General features: G+C 41.9%; 1 protein-coding gene across 1 annotated transcript; it reads left to right on the forward strand.

The window, feature by feature from the left end:
• Positions 1–1,441: 1,441 nt before the first annotated feature.
• On the forward strand, positions 1,442–21,115 carry hs3st2 (heparan sulfate (glucosamine) 3-O-sulfotransferase 2). Its single transcript, XM_084372638.1, has 2 exons — positions 1,442–2,410; positions 19,768–21,115. The coding sequence occupies exons 1-2, from the start codon at positions 1,899–1,901 to the stop codon at positions 20,384–20,386; spliced, it is 1,131 nt and encodes a 376-aa protein (XP_084228764.1). The 5' UTR covers positions 1,442–1,898; the 3' UTR covers positions 20,387–21,115.
• The last annotated feature ends 499 nt before the right edge of the window (positions 21,116–21,614 follow it).

A 21,614-nucleotide genomic window follows, 5' to 3' on the forward strand; every position in this document is an offset into this window, starting at 1 on the left:
AGCCCTGAATGGGCAGAATCATCCGCTGCAGTCTGATGGCCATGTAGTTTTTTTTTCCCAATTGAAGAACCTCATACTGAACAAAGACCGAGACAAAAGGAGGCTAAAAATGAACCATCAAAGGACTCGGAGAGCTCAGACGAGGAGGGACGTAACTGGGCTCTGAGACCGAGACAGCACCACCACCAAGCTGTAGAGCAAAATGTTGCAAGTCCAGTTACTCTGAGTACATCAGGCTGGACTTGACGACGGAGCAGAGGAGTTCAGAATGGACACGGAAGTGGACAATGATGCCACCGAAAATGTCACCACTGCATTTGACACTGACGTGTGAATCATAGGTCAACCCACACATCAGCCCACCACATGTAAATGCACCGGCAGCATGATGCATGAATGGTTACTGTCCATTATGTGGGACAGTAAGGACAGAGGTGAGCAGAGATAGAAAAAAAACACATCTGAATGTTATTTTAACTTGCCTGCTGTGATCTTTTTTTTCTTGTTCTTGGTACTGTGATGTTTTAATAAGTGGCTTGTATTATCAGAAATGTCAGACTCATACGGTGGCCCTGAAGGTCAAAACAAAAGCAGCATTTCAAAAAAAACAAGAACATTTCAACATGTTGCATTTCCTGTAACGCAATAGTGTTTTGTGAAATGTCACCGTGTTGTCTGTAATGCTGTGTTTTGACCTTCAGGGCCACCGTAGACTCGGTTCCATAAGCTGGATGGTTTGCAATTGAGTCGAGACACTGTAATATTGTGAAGAATGTTTTTGGTGTATACGTGTCAGAAGAAAAATGAAAAACCACGCGGCTGCTGTTGATCCAGACGTTGAAGAAGATGTTCGCTCCGCCGTAATGAAGCCAACTTTAGCTGTGACATTGAATGAGCACGACGCTTTGCATTCCTGCATCCAGCTCACACAGCGGCAACTCAGAGGATTAAGTGTGATCTTGACTTTTCGAAGGCCGCCGGTGCCCAGGTTTGTGTTAGAGAAAACACTCCACATGCAGGGGAAGCTGCTGCCTTGATGAATCATTCTGTTTCATGTGGAAAGCAAACACGCAGCAACACAGCAGAAAAATTGATTACAAATCTGTTTATAGCTGCTTTCAAACCATAAATTCCTCTGAAATTCAACATGATGTTTCTACACTGCTGTCCAGAAGTGATGATATCATGCTCACAATGATTTTCAACACAAATGACACTCAGGAACCCAAATGTTGCACCTCTGAATCTCCAAATATGATGTTACCAAAAGTATTCAGGATGTTCCTTTAAAAGACAAAATGCATATGGAATTATGATCATGTGCATGACGTCAGAGACATGATTAAATATTTATAACCAGTAGCCTAAGTGCACATATCTTCACAACTTCATTATGAAAGGGAAGGTGGGATGAGCATCGAAATCCCCTCGGAGGCGAGCAGAGCAGCGCTGGTGAGACTTTTAGGGACACGGAGAGAGCGTCGGACTTTTTCCTTTTTTTCCCCCCCTCCTCTCACAATCGACACACAAAAAGGAGAAGGAGGACAAAGATGGGCGCTCAACTCCTCTGGGATTCGTTTTAAGACAGTGGCAGCGGTAATTGATCCAAATGACTCACTTGAAACTACTTAAGAGAAACTTAGATTGTGGACCGACCCATTTTGTCTCCGCCGAGCCGCTCTAATCTTATTCCGCTCGCAAGTTTTCTCGCACAGTTCAGCAGCCTATGAAAAGAAATAACGCGACTTACGCGCAGTTGATGCCTCCGAGAAGCCACCCCTATCCTCATATGCCAGTCTGTCTGACTTTACAACCTATATTGTTGCCAGACCGCGGACCAAGAGAGGAGGAGGAGGACTCCGATGGAAAATCATGCAGCACTTTGAACCCATGGAGACATGGCACATAGGTTCCTCTCATCTGCGAACAGATTCAGCGCCAGATTCGCCTTCATATTCACCGTGTCACTGTCCTGCACCTATCTATGCTATAGTATTCTTTTTTGTCGCAGCACAATCATGACAAACCAGGGTTATGAGGGGAAAAGATGCCCGCCGAGCAAGAACGCAGGCGGGAAGAAACTTCTTGGAAAACCGGACAATTGCGCGTCGCTGGAAGTCAGGTCCGCTCTGGATGGCTCCGCTGCCCAGCGAGGGTCGAGTGATCCCCGCGACCAAAGTAAAGCCCCTGCCTCGACTGGGAGCCACTGGGCTGACATGAAGTTGAGAAACATGAGTGTCGCGCAGAAATATGGGAATAAGAAGCTGCCTAACGCGCTAATTGTGGGTGTAAAGAAAGGAGGCACCAGGGCGGTGCTGGAGTTCATCCGGATACATCCAGATGTGCGCGCTCTCGGAACGGAGCCGCACTTTTTCGACAGAAACTATGACAGAGGGCTTGACTGGTACAGGTGAGGAAACATACGAGACGCTCATTAAATAATTATAGACCTCTAGTTTTCAGAGATAGATGTATGATTCGTGTTATATTCCTGCACAGATGTTTTCACTTGCCACCCAGTGTGATGCAGCTCTGCTGGGCAGGGGAGTCCTGTGATGTGTGAGGTCCTGACGCTTCAATATTTACACATTTTTTGAGAAGCATGAATGCTAGATTATATAGTCTAAGGCATTTTTCTGTCATATTCAATATAAGAGACACTTGGCTGCAGAGTGAACACACCCAGAGACACCATTTCCCCCCCACACACACATGCAAACACACCTGTGCACACACCTCAGCAGCACACCAACACTGAGATCACAAGTTTGAATCTACTTTTCACTCTGCAGAGCTCTGTGGTGCTGAACAGACAGCTCCATGAGGCTGATGTAGGATCAGACCTGCAGAAATGCATTGCAGAACACAGCCAGATTCAAACCGGCTGCACCAGGAGACAAAATGTTCTCACATTGGCTGATGGAGAAAAAAAGGGGGAGCTCACAAGGGGCACCGAGCCCAGAACATCACCTCCCACCCACCTCTGCCTCTTATCTCACTCCGTCACTCGCCCTGTTGGATCTAATCTACAGCCCAGATGCCTCTCTAATACATATTTGCTGTTTCTGACTGTTTGGGTGTTTTTAAATTGAAGGAGAAAGTTCAGGGTTTCTCTCAACAAATAAATCGATCGCCACCAAACCGAGTATGCAATCACTAAAAAAGAAAAAAAATGTTTCATTCAAGTCTGCAAACAGTCGGCTCGGTGGTGTTTGTGTTGCGTCCTGTCTGCCTGCAGCAGTGTGGCAGGAGCAGACCACCGAGCAGTGCTTCCAAGAACATGGAACAAGTGACAAAGTCTGTTCCCAGGCTGCACTGCAGGAACGAACAGCAGAGGCAGCATCAAATTATCATGTATATGAGGATCTGCCCATCATGCCTCAGCTGACAGTTTGCTCGGATCACATTCGACACGCACACAGTTTGGTTTTTTGTTCTACGTTGGCTTTCATCAGCCTCAGATTTCAGCTTCTTCAGTAACCATTAATGATGTAACTACATGATGTGCTTGTTTTAAAGACTTGTACCAATACCAGCTAATTTTTGTACATGACTTGAGGCAAAGATAGCCACCGCAGTGAAGGATTTTTTCAAGGCGTCTCTCCCAGGCTTCATTTCAGACTAGTAAAATAAACAGTTTCTCAAAGTAAAAGTCCTGCAGAGCTGAAAATGTTATGAACAGACACAGTCTGAAGGTTGGGCTTTCGTTCGTTCTCTTAAATTTGTGACTTACACATGGAAAAATAAGTTTGTTTTAACTGGAACGTGTCCCGTCTGACAGTTAATTTCAGAGTGTACAGAAATAAAATGAAAACGCATTGTAGATAATGTCAACATGAAAGAAGTGTACTCGAGCAGATGCAAGGCGATCCAGTCGCGCACACAAAGGCTGGCTTTACAATAGAGTTATCTCAGAAGCTGCTCCGTACTCCTGAAAAGAGAATCGGTCCTTTTCATCTCCGAATTAATGAACCAGAGGCTATAATTCTACAAAAATGCATTAATGTAAGACACAAAATCACTCCAGAGTCCCCTGGTCCAAAGTTAAGAAGGAAACACTTGCTCTATAATCTGCATGTTTATTAAGTCTCTTTTTCTGATATTAATCTTCATTTTCTATGTATTAAACATCAAGTTTACACTGCCATGCTGTTTTATTTGCATGCACAGGAAGGAGCCTTTTGCTTTTTAAACACTAAAGTAAAACTAGCTAAAGGTTTTCTACTTTATAGAAACAATGCTTTGTAGAAGTTGAAGTCTGCCAAGCTGTTAAATACTTCAGCAGCCTCATCATTTGAAGACAGTCAACATGTGGCCAGTTGTCAAAAGGTCAAATGTAGGCACAGTGTAATCCACACTCACAGGCCTTTCTTTATAAATAACCAACACACCAGTTCAACATCTGAACACTGCAGAGTGTTCATGCAGAAAAACAGAGCTGTGATGGATTTTTCTATCTGAGAGAAGAGATCAGACATCATCACAACAACATGTCCTGCCCCAAACATTAATCCCAAAACCCTCATATATACCATCTGAATGCAGCTTAAGCGACACAATATAGCTTCTTGGAGAAAGATAGTTGATCGTTGACTCGAGGGTTGGTGTTCGACCAGAGCTGCCAACCCAAAGTGTCATTATTTGACGATCTGGGGATCTTTTGATCACTACAACGTTGGTAGTATGTGCAAAGGAACAACCCAGAGCCCCCCACTATCCTGCTGGCAAAAAAAGTCCTCTGAATAATGAAAAAGACATCATCATGAGGATTTTGAGGCTGTTGTATCAACTCCTGATTGTATTTCCACATTTTTGTATGCGTGCATCCAGGGACACAAAGAGTGTAGGCAGGTCAAGAGATCGAGAGAGACGCCCCCTCGCTCTTTCTCTTGGATCCAGTCAGGGTCGTCTCACCAAACTCTGATCAAACCTTCTAAACCAGGCAGCGCTGATAAACTATAAACCAAGATTCTGTTACCACACTGCTTATTTCTCGCCTGAAATGTTTTCAGTAACATATTTTGCTGTATTGAAGTTTGTTAACCAGAAGTGGCCGCCATATTGTTTCCTGTATTGTGAAAGTAGAGGATGAAAAACCGTACCCGTGTGAGCAGTGCTGATCGAAAATGAGCCACCATTCTGTTCATTGTCCATTTCTCGCCAAAAAGGTTTTGAAGACCATATTTTAGTGTACAGTGTAGTGTTTAGCAATATTGCTTGTTACCAGGTGGCCACCAGACTGTGTCAAAACGGACTATTAGCCAAAATCAAGCACCGCCCAACTCGCTTCACCCGTCAGCGAGAGTGTTTAGTGATCCTGAAGTGGCTATTTGTCAAAAATATGAAGGTTTCTTTCTATAAAGGCCACTGGTGCACCGGTTCAGTTAGGTTGCACTCGGGCAAATAAGAAGTCCATTGTCCAGGCAAGCGTCAATGTTTTTGTGTTAATTTATTTTCCAGATCAGAGCGAGCGTACCTGGTCTATCGTCGTTCCCTTCTTCGCTGGTGCTTCACCCGACATTGACACACCTTCACCCTTTATCTTAAACTCGTGCTTCAACCATTAGTGCAACAAATACAATACACCAAATAACTACTGCTGATAATAATCCAACAGGGAAATGGCTTCTACAGGTCCGGAGCGGCACAGCTTATTCCGGTTGTTGGAACCACATCCCTTTTTCTCTGTTTTCTCTGGTCATGTAGCACCAATTTCAAAAAAATTCTACTGCGTAGACAGCCCACTTTTATGCAAGAGCCTCAGTTTACTTCAACAGAAAGAAAAGTTACGCCAGAGGTTTGGGGTTTACACGAGTTCAGTCTTGTTTTTTCTATGTCACTCTAAATTTGAGCAAAGATCAATGGAGGTCCCTCACTGGTATGATGCCACTTGTGGAGAATAATAAAACTGGAATATTTCATGCTTGTTGTTAGCGGACGATTCTTAGATTCCAGATAAATACGCTACAGATACAATGGACACAAAGGCTGGTTAGATTCAGGCTGAATCTGCTGTTATTCAACTTGATGAGTGACTGAGTGATGTTCATTGTGTTGGACTGGCCCTCAGTGATTAACTGTCACACTGTTTGGCTTTTTGGCAGCACGTCGCATAAAGTATCTTTCCATTTTGATTAACTGTCACATTTGTCTCTATAGCAAGTAACAAAGTGCTTGTACATTCTGTACGCGTCGCTCCGCTTTGCACTTTGCAAGTTATCAGCTGGACTATCGGTCTTCCTGTCAATGAGCTGCAAATTACAGTCAGATTCATTCATAATAAAATGTCAGTTATCTCAATTCAATTAATCAATCCAGACAACTTTTAGATCAAAGATCTTTGGTCATTAAACTTACCATCCAAACTACAGGCTGTAATCAAATCAAATCATTAATGTATAAGACAATTAAACCTTCACTCATTCTAGAAACGCATACTGTACATAAGTGAGACATGAACTGTAGCTCAGATCTGCAATATCACTGCACATTGTACACTCTGTGCATGTGCTGCATAAAGAACCTTGATCTAAATGAGCATATTCTTGCTCCCCAGAGGATGTAGCCTTGCTTTTCTAATGTGGACACTGTTAGTCTTGCGTAACCAGAGCTCCACAGGGCTGTGTCAGTGCTGGAGAAAGGTCTGGCTGCACCCATTATCAGTTCGGTATAGGAGTAAAAAAAAACCAAAATGCTCTGGCTTGTTTGTATTTCTTTCAATCAATCACAATCATCTTGGCTGGTGCAAAACCAAGGATGCAGCGACAGTGTTCCTGCAAAATAACTTCAGGGGGAACTTTTGCACATGGGTAGGCAAGCTGACATTAAAATAGCTAAATCCCTGCAAAGGAAAAAGGTAACGACTGCTAGCTTGTTTACTTTTGTAGTGTGACCAGATTAGGGCGAGGGTAATTTGTCATTTTCAATGTGTTGGCTGCCATCTTGGAGGCTGTTGCTTGTTGCTAACACGCAGATAGCTGAAGGGAGGAGAATGACTGGATTAATCAGCCGTGGCAGATTCACATAAACAGTCTATATCCAGCGGACTCGTGCTGAACTCACTGACATACATACTCCACTTCCTGTGACTAGCGTACTTCATAATAAAAGGCAGCCTCACCAGTGTAATGCTTTTAATATGAAGCTGCAGGAGTAGGTTTGTGTTGGCAGTAATTTATTACAGGTATCTACTTATATTAAGCGTCATTGATGAATATAATCCGTAACACTGGTGTTGTTGTGAGTTTGTTAACCGCCGTTTGTTAACCATAGTCCACTTAGTAGCAAACTTATCTTCTATGTGTTTAATCCGTCCAACAGTTTTAACCTCTAGCTCATAATGAGCATCACGGCCTTGATAAAGGGTTATTAGAATTGCCATTGATTCATTTATTAGTAATTACAAAAAATTCAACACAAAGTCCATAATCTCCCTGTAAAAACACTTGAAACTCATTTCATTTTGTTTTTATTTCCACTTCTTCTCAGCAGCTAATATCTGTTGAACAGACAGAAACATACAACATTTGACACCAAATTAACTCCCGTCAGTTTCAGTGTACCGGCCAGCTGTTCTGCACAGTCTGTCCTGTTACATTAAGCGCGTGACGGATCATTTCGCCTCGGAAGAAAAATGGTGCCGTGTTCTCGTGAAACAGAACACACACGTGGCCTCATTTATTTTGTGTGACTGCGCTCACGTAGCCATACAGGACCTGATAAATCAGACATTTCACCGCCGCCAATTTCCTCGCACTTCTCTCGCCACTTTTTCCCGTCCTCCGCAGAATCATAAAGATCAAACAAAAACACGTCGCCGTACACCATCAAGACTTAAAAGGGCATCTCAGCTCTATTGATTTCACAGGAGTCAGAAGGAGTCAGTATATTCCCTGAGAAGGGGTGAAATTGTATGAGAGGCTGCAGCTACAAATATTCTCCAGGTCCACATTAATTGGCTCGGGGAGGCAGGGAGCTCTGGAACAGTATCATCAGAAAGGTTGATGAGGACAGAAAGTTAGATGGTTCTCATTTAACACAGAAAACTGCACATTATACAGCGAGGGATGGTAAGGCGTAACTCTGCATTATTAATGAGCTGTCTTCATTTCAGTGCAGCTCAGAGACATGTGGTGGTTAACATTAATTACCAAACAACTCTTTTTGAGACGTTTCCCCTGTGAGACCGGTCTGAAACACAGAGAGATGGTGCTTTTATTACTTTGATGAATTAATTCAGGAAATAATGTAATCATGCATACATTATGGACCAATCACATGCTAAATCGGATTAATTAAAAACCTATAGAGCCGGTTTTCTCCAGACTAAAATATCTCAACAGCTATTAGATGGATTGCCATTCATGGTGTCTAGACCATGTATCACAGGTGTGGTTTGAGTGAAGAAAAGAAAAACTGGTGCATTAATTTTCTGCAGATTGTCAGATTTGAAATCCTTCCAATGCTTTGTTTTATGACCAAATACAAACCTTCTAATGACACCTCCAGCAGCTGATTCTGACCAGCATGCTAACATGCTAAACTAATATGATCAACATGGCAAACATACAGTATAACAGCTTTGCATCAGTATGTTTGTAGCAGGCCCGATATTTGGGATTTGCTTTCTTTTAAGGTGGATGTCAAGCTCCCTCTGGACTGACTGGCTCCTAATTAACCAGTGAGAGCTTAGAGGCATTCCCTTCGCAGCCAGTCAGGGTGTGACGACGCCCTTTTTTGCGAAGGGTTTAGAGAGGTGGGGAAGGGCACACTCTGGTCAATTTGATTTCCGCCTTGACTCACTGCAGACCTCATCCAAACAGATTGTCAGCCAGAAACTCTGGTCTGTCCGGCCCCGTGTCCTTTCTGAAAGAGGGAAGTTTCCACATTCTGAAAGCTCGTCGTGTGACTATCATAAGTCTCTGCTCAACCAGGTTAACTGCATCAGGGCCGTGTGTGTCAGTAAACCCCTGGACACCCGGGCCCCTTTATACAACTTAAAAGTTTCAATAATGAAATGAAAAAAAGGTTGATTAAAAGAAAAAAATGAATTGCAGCTGCTTTATCCCTGAAGAGGCTTTTTTAAAAATCATTAGTGAAGAATTTGTGAGATGTGGGATCCATTTCTCGTTCCCAGGCTGCTTCCCACCACATCCACCACATTGTCATGTTTTAAACATATTAGCATTTAGCTCAAAGAACCACCGTGCCCACAGCCTCGCAGATGGCTGCAGACTCTTTATGTTTTTGAAAACTAGAAGTACAGTGGAGCATTTTCTGTGTGTGTGTGTGTGTGTGTGTGTGTGTGTGTGTGTGTGTGTGTGTGTGTGTGTGTGTGTGTGCATCCCTGCTGCTTTCTGTTTTTCTTTTCTTTTTAGAAATGTAGTATTTATAGACCAAACTTGCACATTTTTGTAAAGTAAGTGACACTCACAAAATTACATTTATATACTACTGATTTGCAAAGTTGAAAAATGTTTGTACTAAACTATTATACTATGAACTATTTGCAAAAAAACGCAATTAATTTCACTGCAGTATCCACTCATCTCAACGATAGAGTAATTAAAAAGAGGGTTACACCTGCACACTTACTCCATGCCACTTTGCCATTGCACCTACGTGACGTGCGTGTAACCAGCCGACTATTCTCCAGTAGAATAATTAACATTATCATGGTAACATTTCAGCCAGACAGGCGTTATATTTTTTTATGTCCAACCCCGACTCGAGTCTGACGCAGCCCTGCGACGATCTGAAAAACCTGCAAGTTTGCCCCAACGTGACTAGACAAGATGGTGTATCATCTCAATTGCAACCACTCTCTGTACGTCCGTGCTGACTTGTGAGGCTTTGCCACGGCTGGATATAATTTGTAGCGTCTTAAAATATGAGAGTTATAGTGAGTCACTGTACTTGCTACAGTTGCAGTTCAAGTGACGATGAAACGGCGAAAAAATAAAGGGTAAGTGCCGTAACAAGTGTGTGGCTGAGCGGGTGAGAAAGAGAGCGACAGGGAACGCGAGTTGTCAGTTTAGCAGTACATTTACATTTTAAGGTCACACAGTTGCCACAGAGCCTGTGCCATGGTTACAGACGTGTGCAGTGTAGACTGCAGTGAAAAGGCATTTTTCTATGGACATGGATATAAAATCAGTGAGTATAATTGCAGTGGCATTTATTGTACTTCTCCAGTGCATATATGGCAACCCATTTAATAGCATATGGACATCTTCAGGAAACAGGATTTATAATGATGTCATTAGTGATTTATTTGCCATCGGTCGTGCAAAATAAATGATTGTCGACAGCTATCTGATTTGTCACTTCCTGTGTCATGAAAATAGTGAATCAAAATGTCTCTATCAGTCTGGAAACATCATATCAGTATGGAAATATCCAGCCCAGCAATCCTTAGCTAACACTTAGAGATTGTCAGCTTGTTAACTTCCCCCCCATCCCGACTGACCAGGGATCAAATCCTGCCTGAGCTTTCCCTCCTGTGTCTCCCCCTCTGTGGGCCCTTTTGTACTTTCCCACCATCTGAGTAAAGAGATAAACCACTAAAGGTTTGTGGACTGTCGGCGCTCCATTTATAAATATCCTTGACTGTCACATTGCTGGAGGCTACACTGTAAACTCAGACAGAACTTCTAAGAGCTCCAATGTTGATGAAAATTCAAGAGATCTCCATGAACGTCAGTTAAGGCGCTGCTGTTAAACTGCACAAATAGGTGATTAACAGAGGGGGCGTGTGTGGAGGCAGAACATAAAATGCCCTTCATGATTATAGCATTGTGACATTGTGAATGTCTTAAACAGTGATGGGCAGATTGAGTGAACTTGTAAGATTATCAAACATTTTTTATCATAGCTGCCACAAAGATGATAGGATTACAAAAAGCCTTTACAGACTTGATTTTATGTGTTGAAACAGCAGCCCAACAGCTGCACATTCGTCAAAAAATGCACAAAATGGACAAAATAAGCAGTAAGCCTCATCTGAGAATGTGCGTTATAGGATTTCAAAGGCTTTCCCGTCCGTCTGAGTGTCTTCATTTCAGCGTCCGCGGACACTTTCCCGCGCCACATGTTAATGTGACAGCTCGTAGCTCAGCTCGATTCAACGTGTTATTGTTCAAGGAGAGCAAGTGTCAGTCATTTCCCCCTGCAGAATGAACCATGAATAATTGTTATTTCGAGGAAAACAAGAGCCTAGTGCTGAAATGACAGCGATTAAATAGGTTTCGGTTCAAGGTCAAATACATTATGCGATTTCCTTTTAGCGGTATTGCAGGACTGTATTGTCCTGCTATGAATCTGTTTATGATTCTATTATGTGGCTGAGGACAGGCCTGGTGTTAAGAGGATCCTCCACTGCGAGACATCTGGCTCAGTCACTCTGCTATTTTCACCCAATTTGTCTTCAATTAAATTAGAAAAATAGATGCTTGATTCTCCGAGCCCGGGATTGTTATTCACCTCTGTTCCTCACCTCGGCGAATTGGCCGCAGGATTGCTGCATTCGTGTGGACTGCTCTTTGTTAACTCTTAATCGACTCTCAAGGCGGCAGAACTGTGTTGCTGGTGATTAATGATCAGATGTCATCACAGCTGTAATCTAAGTGAGTGATACTTTAATAATGGAGCAGCCTCTCCAGTGGAGACTGGATCTATGCTGTCATATCAGGACAGAGGAAGATGCCATTTTTAGGAAGTGCTGTGGCACAGACATTATGAGAATCACGCAGCATAAGAACATTTTCTCTGCACAGCCTACCTGAGTAATACCGACTGTTAATGGGTTTCGACGGCAGGGAAGCACGTCGGTGTGTGGGGTATTGGCTTTTCAGGACATTTCAGGACAAATGGTTTGTATGAAACACGATTTCCCCCAAGTTGGTTTTGAAAATATGGGAAGAAAGTTTGGAAAAAGAAAATAAAAAGATCTGAAAACCCTTGAGGCAGCATTTCAAATGGGGATTTTCGGTGGCATATATATTGCCATTTGAAAAAATACAGTGTACAATAATTGGGGTGATTTTTTTGTGAGGACACAAAAGCAAAATGATGCGTAATGATTAACAAATGAAACAAAAAAAGGCAGGAAAGAGACAAAGACAGGAAGTATAAGATGTAACTACAAAATAAAACAGGAGATAAGTAAACCAAAAAGCCAAACAAACTCATGTGCATGCTGTGTTGTCGCTGCTGAAACAATTGTGTTGTATAATAGCTTAGGAAAGTACTACAACTTTGCATATTTTAATTATACTTTTTGTGTATCCAGTATGACCCTGCTGTTCTCCTTTGTTTTTCTCTGCCGTTACTTGTTTTTGTGAAGCTATAATCCAGTCTGAAGATACCAACATAAACATAAAGCTGCAATTTAAATTAATTTATGTTTGTGTGCTGGATATTATCTGACTTTGCAGCACCTCTGATAAAAGCTTTGAACTATTTCTTCTGGAAAATATCAACGTTTTGTTTCCAAACCAAATCTTTTAATGTATCACCAAGGACTGGAACCATCATTACTCTGCATGCTGTTCACTGTGATAACACACAGGCAGTAAGAGCCCAGAAGACCTTTTCTGATAATTTACTGAGTAACCGTTTTGTTGTTGAATTACTCCAGAGACCGAGCGAACACAGCATGTAATGGATACTTTGATTCGGGCCTCTCCGTGGTCAGCCGTGTGCCTGCATATTGTTTAATGGGCAGGGTTCATTATTAGTCTTTGTAATGATAAATGTTTGTTGTCCGGCGGGAGGTAAAGGCCATTCTCTAAATCTCTCTGTCCCTGCCCCTGCAGAAACTTCACATTGTGATTAATGGTTTCGAAGTTAAATCCCAATCAGATCGGTATTTGCCTGAAAGCCTCCCACTCATTAAACTCTTCTATTCAAAGTGTGTTGCCACAATATACCTTGTTAATTACGAGTGATAGCGAAGAAGGTGATTCGCATTCGATGCCGACAATTTTTGTGTATAATTTCATTTCATGTTGGTCTGCGTTCCCCAGAATGTTAGTGGACATAAATATTGAGATATATTTACTAATTCCCTTGCTTTGTTTGTTATTTTGTAAGGGACTTGCATTTTGTATGCGAAGCTTTGACAATTTTATATATGTGCTGCAAACATTAACTGAGACCTCGGCTTGAACTGACAATAAGCTCAAACCACGGTGAAATGACAGTAATAAATTCTGAGTTCATTGATCGTTCACAAGGAGATGATTCAAAGCTGACCTTTACTTGTTCTGATGGTCTGCATCCCTGATGAACCTGCGTTGCTCTTTAGAAGTTTAACTTGTCCAAGTAGACACACTCGTCTGGCGCTGAGCGGTGCACCGCCTCGCTTCGTTGCCTCGTCTTCACACTGTGAAATAATCATGCACGTACGGTAGGTGATGCAGCAATTTGCAGCTTTTAAATGCATATAGACGCAGTGTCACATACAGAGGGTGGCTCAGCCTGCAGTCTGTAATGTAATACAACAGCCCTGCACCGAATAGCTATTAATACCCTATTTTTGTGTGTCGGAGAGGTTTTAATTGGTAATCTTTTGGATTCTGCTGTCACTGGAAAAAGTGTGTTTTTTGTTTTTGTTGTGGCTCAGTCTGTTTATTTGTGAACTGATACCTGTGTTTGAAGAAGAGGAATACTGTGAGTGCTTCTAGAAGCTGCTTCTGTATAAGCGATGACCAAACCTGGTCAATAATATTGAATTTAGCGCTACGTGTTTTGGAAGTAAGATGACAGAATTATATAACAGTGGGCCACATCTAAAACAATAAATGATAAAAGCACTCAAATCACAAGTAAACAATCAAAAAACCACAGACACACAGAGTCACTCGATTAAAGCATCACAATTTTGATGAAAACATTTTCCTTTCTTCCTGGCAATGTAATTACGCTCTAATATATAACCTCATTGTCAGTAACAACTGAGACATTTGTCCCAATGTTCGACTCGCCCTGCTTAGCTTTTGTCTGGTAATGACCTGCTTTGATCTTCTCCATCCTCCGGGTCAGTGCCGGCTAAACCCAGAGTATAAACCGCTCGCTCCTGCAAGATTTACATTAGGTCCCGCTGGATCTCGATCCAAATGCAGTCCTCTAGTACATTCAAAAGACTCAAATGTTTGGTTTGCTGAACACCGCAGAAAATGACTGCACCTTATTGGCCCCAAGGGAAGTCGAAGCCTGGGTAGAACTACTGGGCAATTTATAGATATTCACTGGCTGGCAAGAGTCATAGAAATCATTAGAGATTCATTTACAGTTATAAATCCATTGCTGATGAGTTCCTTTTGAATACTTTCATTTTCAGAGGAACAATATGGCTGCTGTTGCCTTAAGCTTTACTCCTGATTGGCCCATAATAGCTAATTGTTGTCCTGCGTTGGCTCCGCTGCTGTAGAAAGTGTGGCACGTTCTCCCAGTGGAGCTTCAGGAGAATCTGGGTTTTAATGGGGAGTCCTTGATACTTCGCAATAAAGACATTCATGTTTGTGGCTCATTCGACCATAATGATACAGCAGCGTCCAGAGGGAACTAAGTGTGAACTCCAGACCTCCTGCCTCCACTGCACCAACAAAGATAAATGGTTGAGCGAGATAGCCAGCAGGTTCTGTCAGGGTCACTACAATACGCAGACCAGCTTTCAGCACATGGCATGGCTCATTAATGAGTGGCAAAAACGACTTGCTTTCCATTGTTGACCCTAACAACCTGAAGGAAGGATGCTTGGTGTTTTTTTTGTGTTTTCTTTCTCTCTTCATATGGTCACTTATAATCAAATCCTATTAGAATAGTTAAAGTGTAGTTACAATCGACAAAGTGGCTCGTTTATGTCGTACTTCACAGCTCAAACTGCAGTTAAAAAGCCATGCGACGACGCCGAAGCAGCTTGTAAAAAATTCTGTTTAATTCTCGTGTTTGCTTCTTACATTAGGCTACAACACAAACTGTTACACACACTGTAATATACTGTAAAAGTCCCCTATTATGAAGGGACCCAAATCAAAAGGTTCAAAATTAAAGGAAACGCCGCACACATCCCCATTAGTGGTTGCCTTACAGCTATTTTCTGTGGCTTCCTGTGATGTCCCTCCTCTGTGTTTAAACAGATGGAGCAATGTGCTTCATTTGTTTTAACAGATTCTGTTGCTTTATATCACATATATATATATTTTATCTCAGAGCTTTCAGTTACATCAGGGTGTAGACAGTAAAATAATCAACACAGAAAGCCTGCTTGAGGGTTAATAATGCTGGGAGTGTTAATATTAACCATCCACACCCCTTTCTACCATGTGACCTATTTAGGAATATTGAATTTAAAAAAAAAAAACATTATAAAAGCCAATTATAATAATAAATTAAAAGTCAATGTAGAATCCAAACATCCCTTAATACAGAAATACAGAAATATTACAGAAATGACTAATAAGAACTGTGTAATTACAGCATCAAATGCAGCGCTGAGGCATCCAGAGCAAATTAGCTTTCAACCACTTTCTCCTATTTGACCATGTCTCATTTACAGCATTGAGGAGATCTTCCACACCTGAGTTCATTTTCCCAGAGTGATTAAAATGTCACAGCTGAGCCCGTAATGCTTCCTGACTTAAAGTTTCACCAAGAAATGGGGAAAAGACTGTAAATTATGCTGAAGAATTCAGTGTTAACTCTGAGTGAGAAGGCGGTAATCAATCAGAGCACTTCACTCAAATGTCAGTTAATCAAAGTGTGTGTGTGTATTCACACGTGTCGCTCCCGCAATGCAAGACGTTCCCATTAAAGTGCATCTTCAGGTTAGTTTCTGCATGCTGATAAAGATGCTAAGGTTTCAGAAACATTAGTGATCACCCTCAAAGCACTTCGATTGAAATTACGAGCATGTGTTTTTTTGTTTTTTTTAATCTGCAAATAATTATCACAGAGCAAGGACTGAGCAGCTTTTAGTAAAAGCACACGAGGACCCACTCCCATGAAAACCCTCGATTTTATCTTCTAATTTCAGATGCTGTGTGTAGTGCTGCACTTTCTTGAGGGCATGGGGAGAGAAAAAAATCCTGATGGTCGGTTCAGACACCTGCCTCAGGTATCACATGTTCCCCTCCTGGTTTTTATTTCTGCTATCTCAATAAAGAACTGAAAATGAGGCTGCCGCTGCTGCTGCTGCGGCTGCTGCTGCTGCTGCTGCTGCCATCTCTGCGACCGAGCAAAGAAAACAATTTATCAGAAACCGTAAATATCCGCTCATCATCTTTAGCATCGCTGGATTGTAATGTGAATGCTAATTTGAGCCCAAACTACAAAATGCTAGATCAAAACATGTATAGTTATTAGAGGCCTGGTGTTCCTCATTAGCTCGTGTCCTGGACATGGTTGGTCCACACTGCTCCTGCTGCTCCACATGAAAGCATATTTTACAAATGACTGAAGAAAAGGTTGGACATCCTTTTGATCGCTGGATCACACCTCGTTCTTATTGGCTGCAGTTACAGCGAGGTTAAACAGTTCTTTGAATGAGCAGCCGACAAATACGGATACCTCCTCTTTATCTTAATCCAATCAGCGTTGTGAGTATTTGCACATTAGTTAGGTCGCAGCATGGCGTGTCCCAGAGTGAGAGAAGCACTTGAGGGATTGCATATAAGAAAAATGACCAAATTAATGGTCATAGACTGCAGATTTTCCATTTCTCACCAACAGTCACTGTTGGTTTCTTTTAATCTTGACTAACTCATTCTTAATTTTTACTGCTGTAAGCTTGATGACCATAACCAAGTATTTACTTTAAGCCGAACAATGCTCCTCCTTTCCTGAACCTAACTGAGTCATTTCTGTGCCGAAACTGTATTAAAACCTTAACTTTAGTTTTGTCACATCATAAAACTGACTTGATTTGTTTTGGAAGGCACAAGCAAGTGAATGACCCCGTTGACCCTGTCGCTGTATCCATGATTTCACCCTTTCAGCATGGCTTCTCCCCATTTTTACTTTTCCTGTGGATGCAAGTCCGAAGGTCCAAATGCGAGTAGATTTTCCACTTCAGACGGAAACCTGGGAGAAATATGTCTATGCAGAGTGTCTGTTGTAGGAGAAATAACACCTCAATGTTTTTATTAACTCGTCTTTTTACTTTCATAATTTATCTCAAATTACTGCCCTTGGCTTTCTAACTTAGGGTGCTTCGGCCTTTCAGAGGTTTTATCCCTTCCTCCATCTCGTCTCTATCAGCCCCCTCCGTGTTGTAACAGTCATGTAAGTTTTCCAGTGCCGAGACTCCCTGGGAGTAAACAAACAGAGCAGGACTAAAAATCAATAACTCAAGGTAAGTTGGCACATGTTCCAACTTCCTGTGATGGACAGGCTCACTTGGACTTTTGTATTCTGCAAACAAACACAAACAACCATTGTGAGTGAAACGCTTCAGTGTGAGACTTCTTGATTTAACATAATTCTCTTTTTAACGAATGCTTTATTTCCCACAACGCCTACCGTCTGCAGAATAGTGCTGTATATAGAAACAATCTGTGACCTTTCACTGCAAGTGTTCACACTGTCAGCCCTGTTTTGTGATATGACAGGTCGCAGTCTTGAACCCGCACATACAAGATCCTCTCATCTCCACCGTGTTCATCTCTGAGGATGGTGAAAACGCGTGGAATTGACAAGTCAGATAACAAAGACGGCTTCCTCGGCACACGGCCAAAGATCTGCTCCGATTCTGCACCTCCCTGGAAAAAAGGCTGCAAGTTTGTTAGTGTGTAGCAAAGCTGTTTGCTTGAAAAGGTGCTGTTCTCATACAAGATTAATAGTTGCCTAGTGGCCCTGAGGCACCCAAGCCAACAACTCAGGATTCATAAATAAAGCTAAATGGATCAATATTTCCAAGGCTTCAGAGGTAACCTATGGCTACCCCTACCTTGAGAGAGAAAACTTTGAGAAAGGTTAGGTTTTAATCGAAGCCTTCCCCCAGTAATAATAGAGAAAGTGTGGTATTTAATCATCAGAACTGTGTGCTAACCTACCTGAAACCAGAAACTCATTCTCATGCTGTGAAATAGAGAAATTCAGGCACTCCATCTTCTGTAATCATAAAAGTAAAAGCCGAGTTGAATAGCGCTATATTGTAATTATTCTCGCCAAACTGCTGAGTTATTGTGCTAATGCGACGGCAGGGTCCTTTTTTTCTATTTCAAAGAAACGGCGAGCAAAGCGCGGATGATCTCTGAATTCAGGTCGAGGCATTGTTCGGTCTCAACAGCCAACATCCGCTCATTAATCAGCTTTTTATTGAACCAAAGCGCCGAAGCAGAATGACGTATTACAGTGGGAAAGGAAAACTCGCGTGACAAATAGAAACATTTGCCTGTAGTTTGCAGAGCCATTATCTTGGCAGCTTGGTGATGATTATCATGATGCATGTTTTGACTGTACAAGCTGTCCTGTCACCAGCGAATATCTAACAAATATATTGTGTTTATTTGGGTATTGTCCTCTGTTATTTGACACTAGGTGTTAGCTGGAATATTGAAATAACACTGCCTTCTAAGATCTCTGAAATATCATGCAGCTGCCAAGATATCTGACACTGTTTGTTACATAACCAGTATTTTGTCGCCTTGCTTTTTTTGCCAGTGGTGCAGAGTAACGAAGGACATTTTGTGGTATGAGGTACTTGCTGTACATGTTTATTTCCAGTTTCTGCTACTTCATACTTCCACTCCACTGCAACTCAGAGGCAGATATTGTGCCTTTTACTGCAGTAGTTTTCTTTGGCAGCTAAAGTTACTAGTTGCTTTGCAAATGAAGATAAAAAATGTATAATGAGCATATGAAATATCCTAAATTGCTATTCAGTACATAAAACTCTCCAACAGTTGATAAAATAGTTACTTTTATTGCCACTTTTATCAGCAGCCTGGTCTCACAGAATACTCTGTACTATAACAAACCAAGAGTCTTAAATATTTCACGTTTTATCACAACACATTTTTTGCTTTTTTTTTTAGGTTTACACATTTGATTTTGGCTGCAAATGTCATAGAAAAAAAAATAGTCAAGTGACGTAGCATAAAGAGCGGGAAAGTCAGCGTAAGGAGGAGGCTGGGGCTGATGGATGGGTCAACAAACACAGGACCTCGACCCAGAAGACTGATGTTCGTGTCTCAGTCAGTGTTGACTTATTTCAACTCTGCCAGCTAACTTATGAAACGTGTTTAACTTTTGTCATACACGTAACCTTAAGTTAGCTCATTTTAACACAAAGCATGCTCCGAGTACCTTTTGGTGCCAAAATCTACCCGATGAGCGAACATTTCAAAGCATTACGCGTTGATTATTGGTACCATAAAGACGAGGGTCCGCTGACTGGTCCCTGGACGTTATTTCCCGACCATCTAAAGCTGATAAACTGACACTTTTACTTAAGTAACTGATGAGAATATGTTTCTACTGCTGAATACCACATACTTCACTTGCAGTTCGCCTTCTATTCTGAAATATCAAACCTGTACTGTTTGCTTCTGTGATAAGTAATAACGTAGATTTTTATCTCGTGTTGTTTTGTTGCTGTTAGAGTTAATGTTTTTCATACTTTGTATTTGTGATACAAGTACGGACTCATGTTTGCTTTCCTAAACTCATCTAGAAAACAGGGATGTGGAAATGCTCCTGGACAGGCGAATAACAACTGCTGCTGACTCATCCATGTGTGTTTTATTCTCTTGTCTCTCTCCCAAGGGGATTAATGCCACGGACGCTCGACAGCCAGATCACATTAGAGAAGACTCCCAGCTACTTTGTCACCAGGGAGGCACCCAGACGGATCTCCAGCATGTCCCACAAGACCAAGCTGATTGTTGTGGTGCGTAACCCGGTCACAAGAGCAATCTCCGACTACACACAGACTCTTTCCAAGAAGCCCGACATCCCTACGTTTGAAGAGCTGGCCTTTAAGAACAAAAGCCTGGGCCTCGTCGACTCTTCCTGGAACGCCATACGGATCGGGATGTATATTCTGCACCTGGAGAACTGGCTGCAGTACTTTCGCCTGTCGCAGATGCACTTTGTGAGCGGGGAGCGGCTGATCACGGATCCGGCAGGGGAAATGGGCCGCGTTCAGGACTTTTTGGGACTGAAACGAATAATCACGGACAAGCACTTCTACTTTAATCGAACCAAAGGCTTCCCCTGTCTGAAGAAGCCGGAGAGCAGCAGCCAGCCGCGCTGCCTCGGCAAATCCAAGGGCAGGACTCACGTACAGATCGAACAGGAGGTCATAGAGCAGCTGCAGGAGTTTTATAGGCCATTTAATATCAAATTCTATGAAACCGTTGGACAAGACTTTAAATGGGATTGAGAGTGCCATACAGAAACAGAGCTGTTTTTAAAATGGCTACCTCTGGAGATGAATATAAATGAGGGTATCTTTGACAAAAAATGTTTAAATGAATAGTTTATTGAGATGTATACACTGACAGAATTATAATAGAATAATATACAACCCAGAAATTAAAATATAATCATATAAAGAGTTTCACGTCATGCTGGGTTTTTGGTTGGGTCATTCGGATCACAAGTGCCATTTCTTTAAAAAGATATATGTAAAAAATCAGAGTTTCTATAAAACATACCTGGCATATAAATTCATCACCAGGCAACCAGCGTTAATTCATTAACCGAGTCATTAACCAGCAATCATCCCATTTCCTTCCCGTCATTTAACCGCACCGGACCTACATTAATGACATAGCTTGAATATTCATTGTCTCGATTGCTTATTTATTCATCGTCTCCGCTCAAAAAGCGAACCACCGGCTTTAATGCTAAAACGAGCTCTCAACATGAAGTTGCAGCAAAATGTCAAATGAATAATAAAACCAGCCTGTCAGTTATTCTGCAGTGAAGTCTATCTCCTCATTGTTGACAAAAGTTCACAGGCAACGGGGGAAAATTTGCTGGAAAAAAAAAAAGTACTGTAACTGAGAAGAAAAATAACAGCTATTTTAAGACAGATGCTACAACACTGATGAAGGTTTACTGTTTGTTGAACTTCAGCTCTTTCTGTGTCAGTATTTTCGTTGTGATCCCTGAAATAAAAGGCAAAAGACTTCAAATTCAAGTATTTATTTGAGATTTGTTCTGCTTTTCTAGACGTGAGTAAAAGTAAGCAGTCGTGTTTTCTGCTAATGCTGTCTGGTAAGTGTGTACAATCATGTAATCCCTACATTTGTGGTGTGTTCGGCGTTCAAATCAAACCTGATGCCAGTCTCTGTGACATACATGCAGTTAATTCAAGTGTCTGTAACAGGACAACAACAACATATAGACTTTAGTGATTCACCTGCGCATTTGAGGATGACATCCGCTCACATCTCCTGGCCAAATTACAGGGAATATACTATAAACTGCTGCTACAGAGATGTTTGTATTGAGCCTGCTGAAAGATAAAACATCCCTGAACAAATGCTGAGATGCATGTCATTGATCTCATTAACTTTCAAGATTCCTCTTCTGATGGATTTGATCGAGCTCCCTCTGATTTGGACTCCATGCTAAGCAGTTAGATTAACCTCTCGAGTTTGCAC

Source organism: Pagrus pagrus, assembly GCF_965226575.1.
Source record: "Pagrus pagrus genome assembly, chromosome: 13".
Taxonomy (NCBI): Eukaryota; Metazoa; Chordata; class Actinopteri; order Spariformes; family Sparidae; genus Pagrus; species Pagrus pagrus.

Bases quoted from the DNA above. Each gene is read 5' to 3' on its own strand.
- hs3st2 (XM_084372638.1), top strand. From the start codon at position 1,899: ATGGCACATAGGTTCCTCTCATCTGCGAACAGATTCAGCGCCAGATTC. The intron at 2,411-19,767 runs GTGAGGAAACAT...CTCTCTCCCAAG, and splicing joins AGAGGGCTTGACTGGTACAG to GGGATTAATGCCACGGACGC.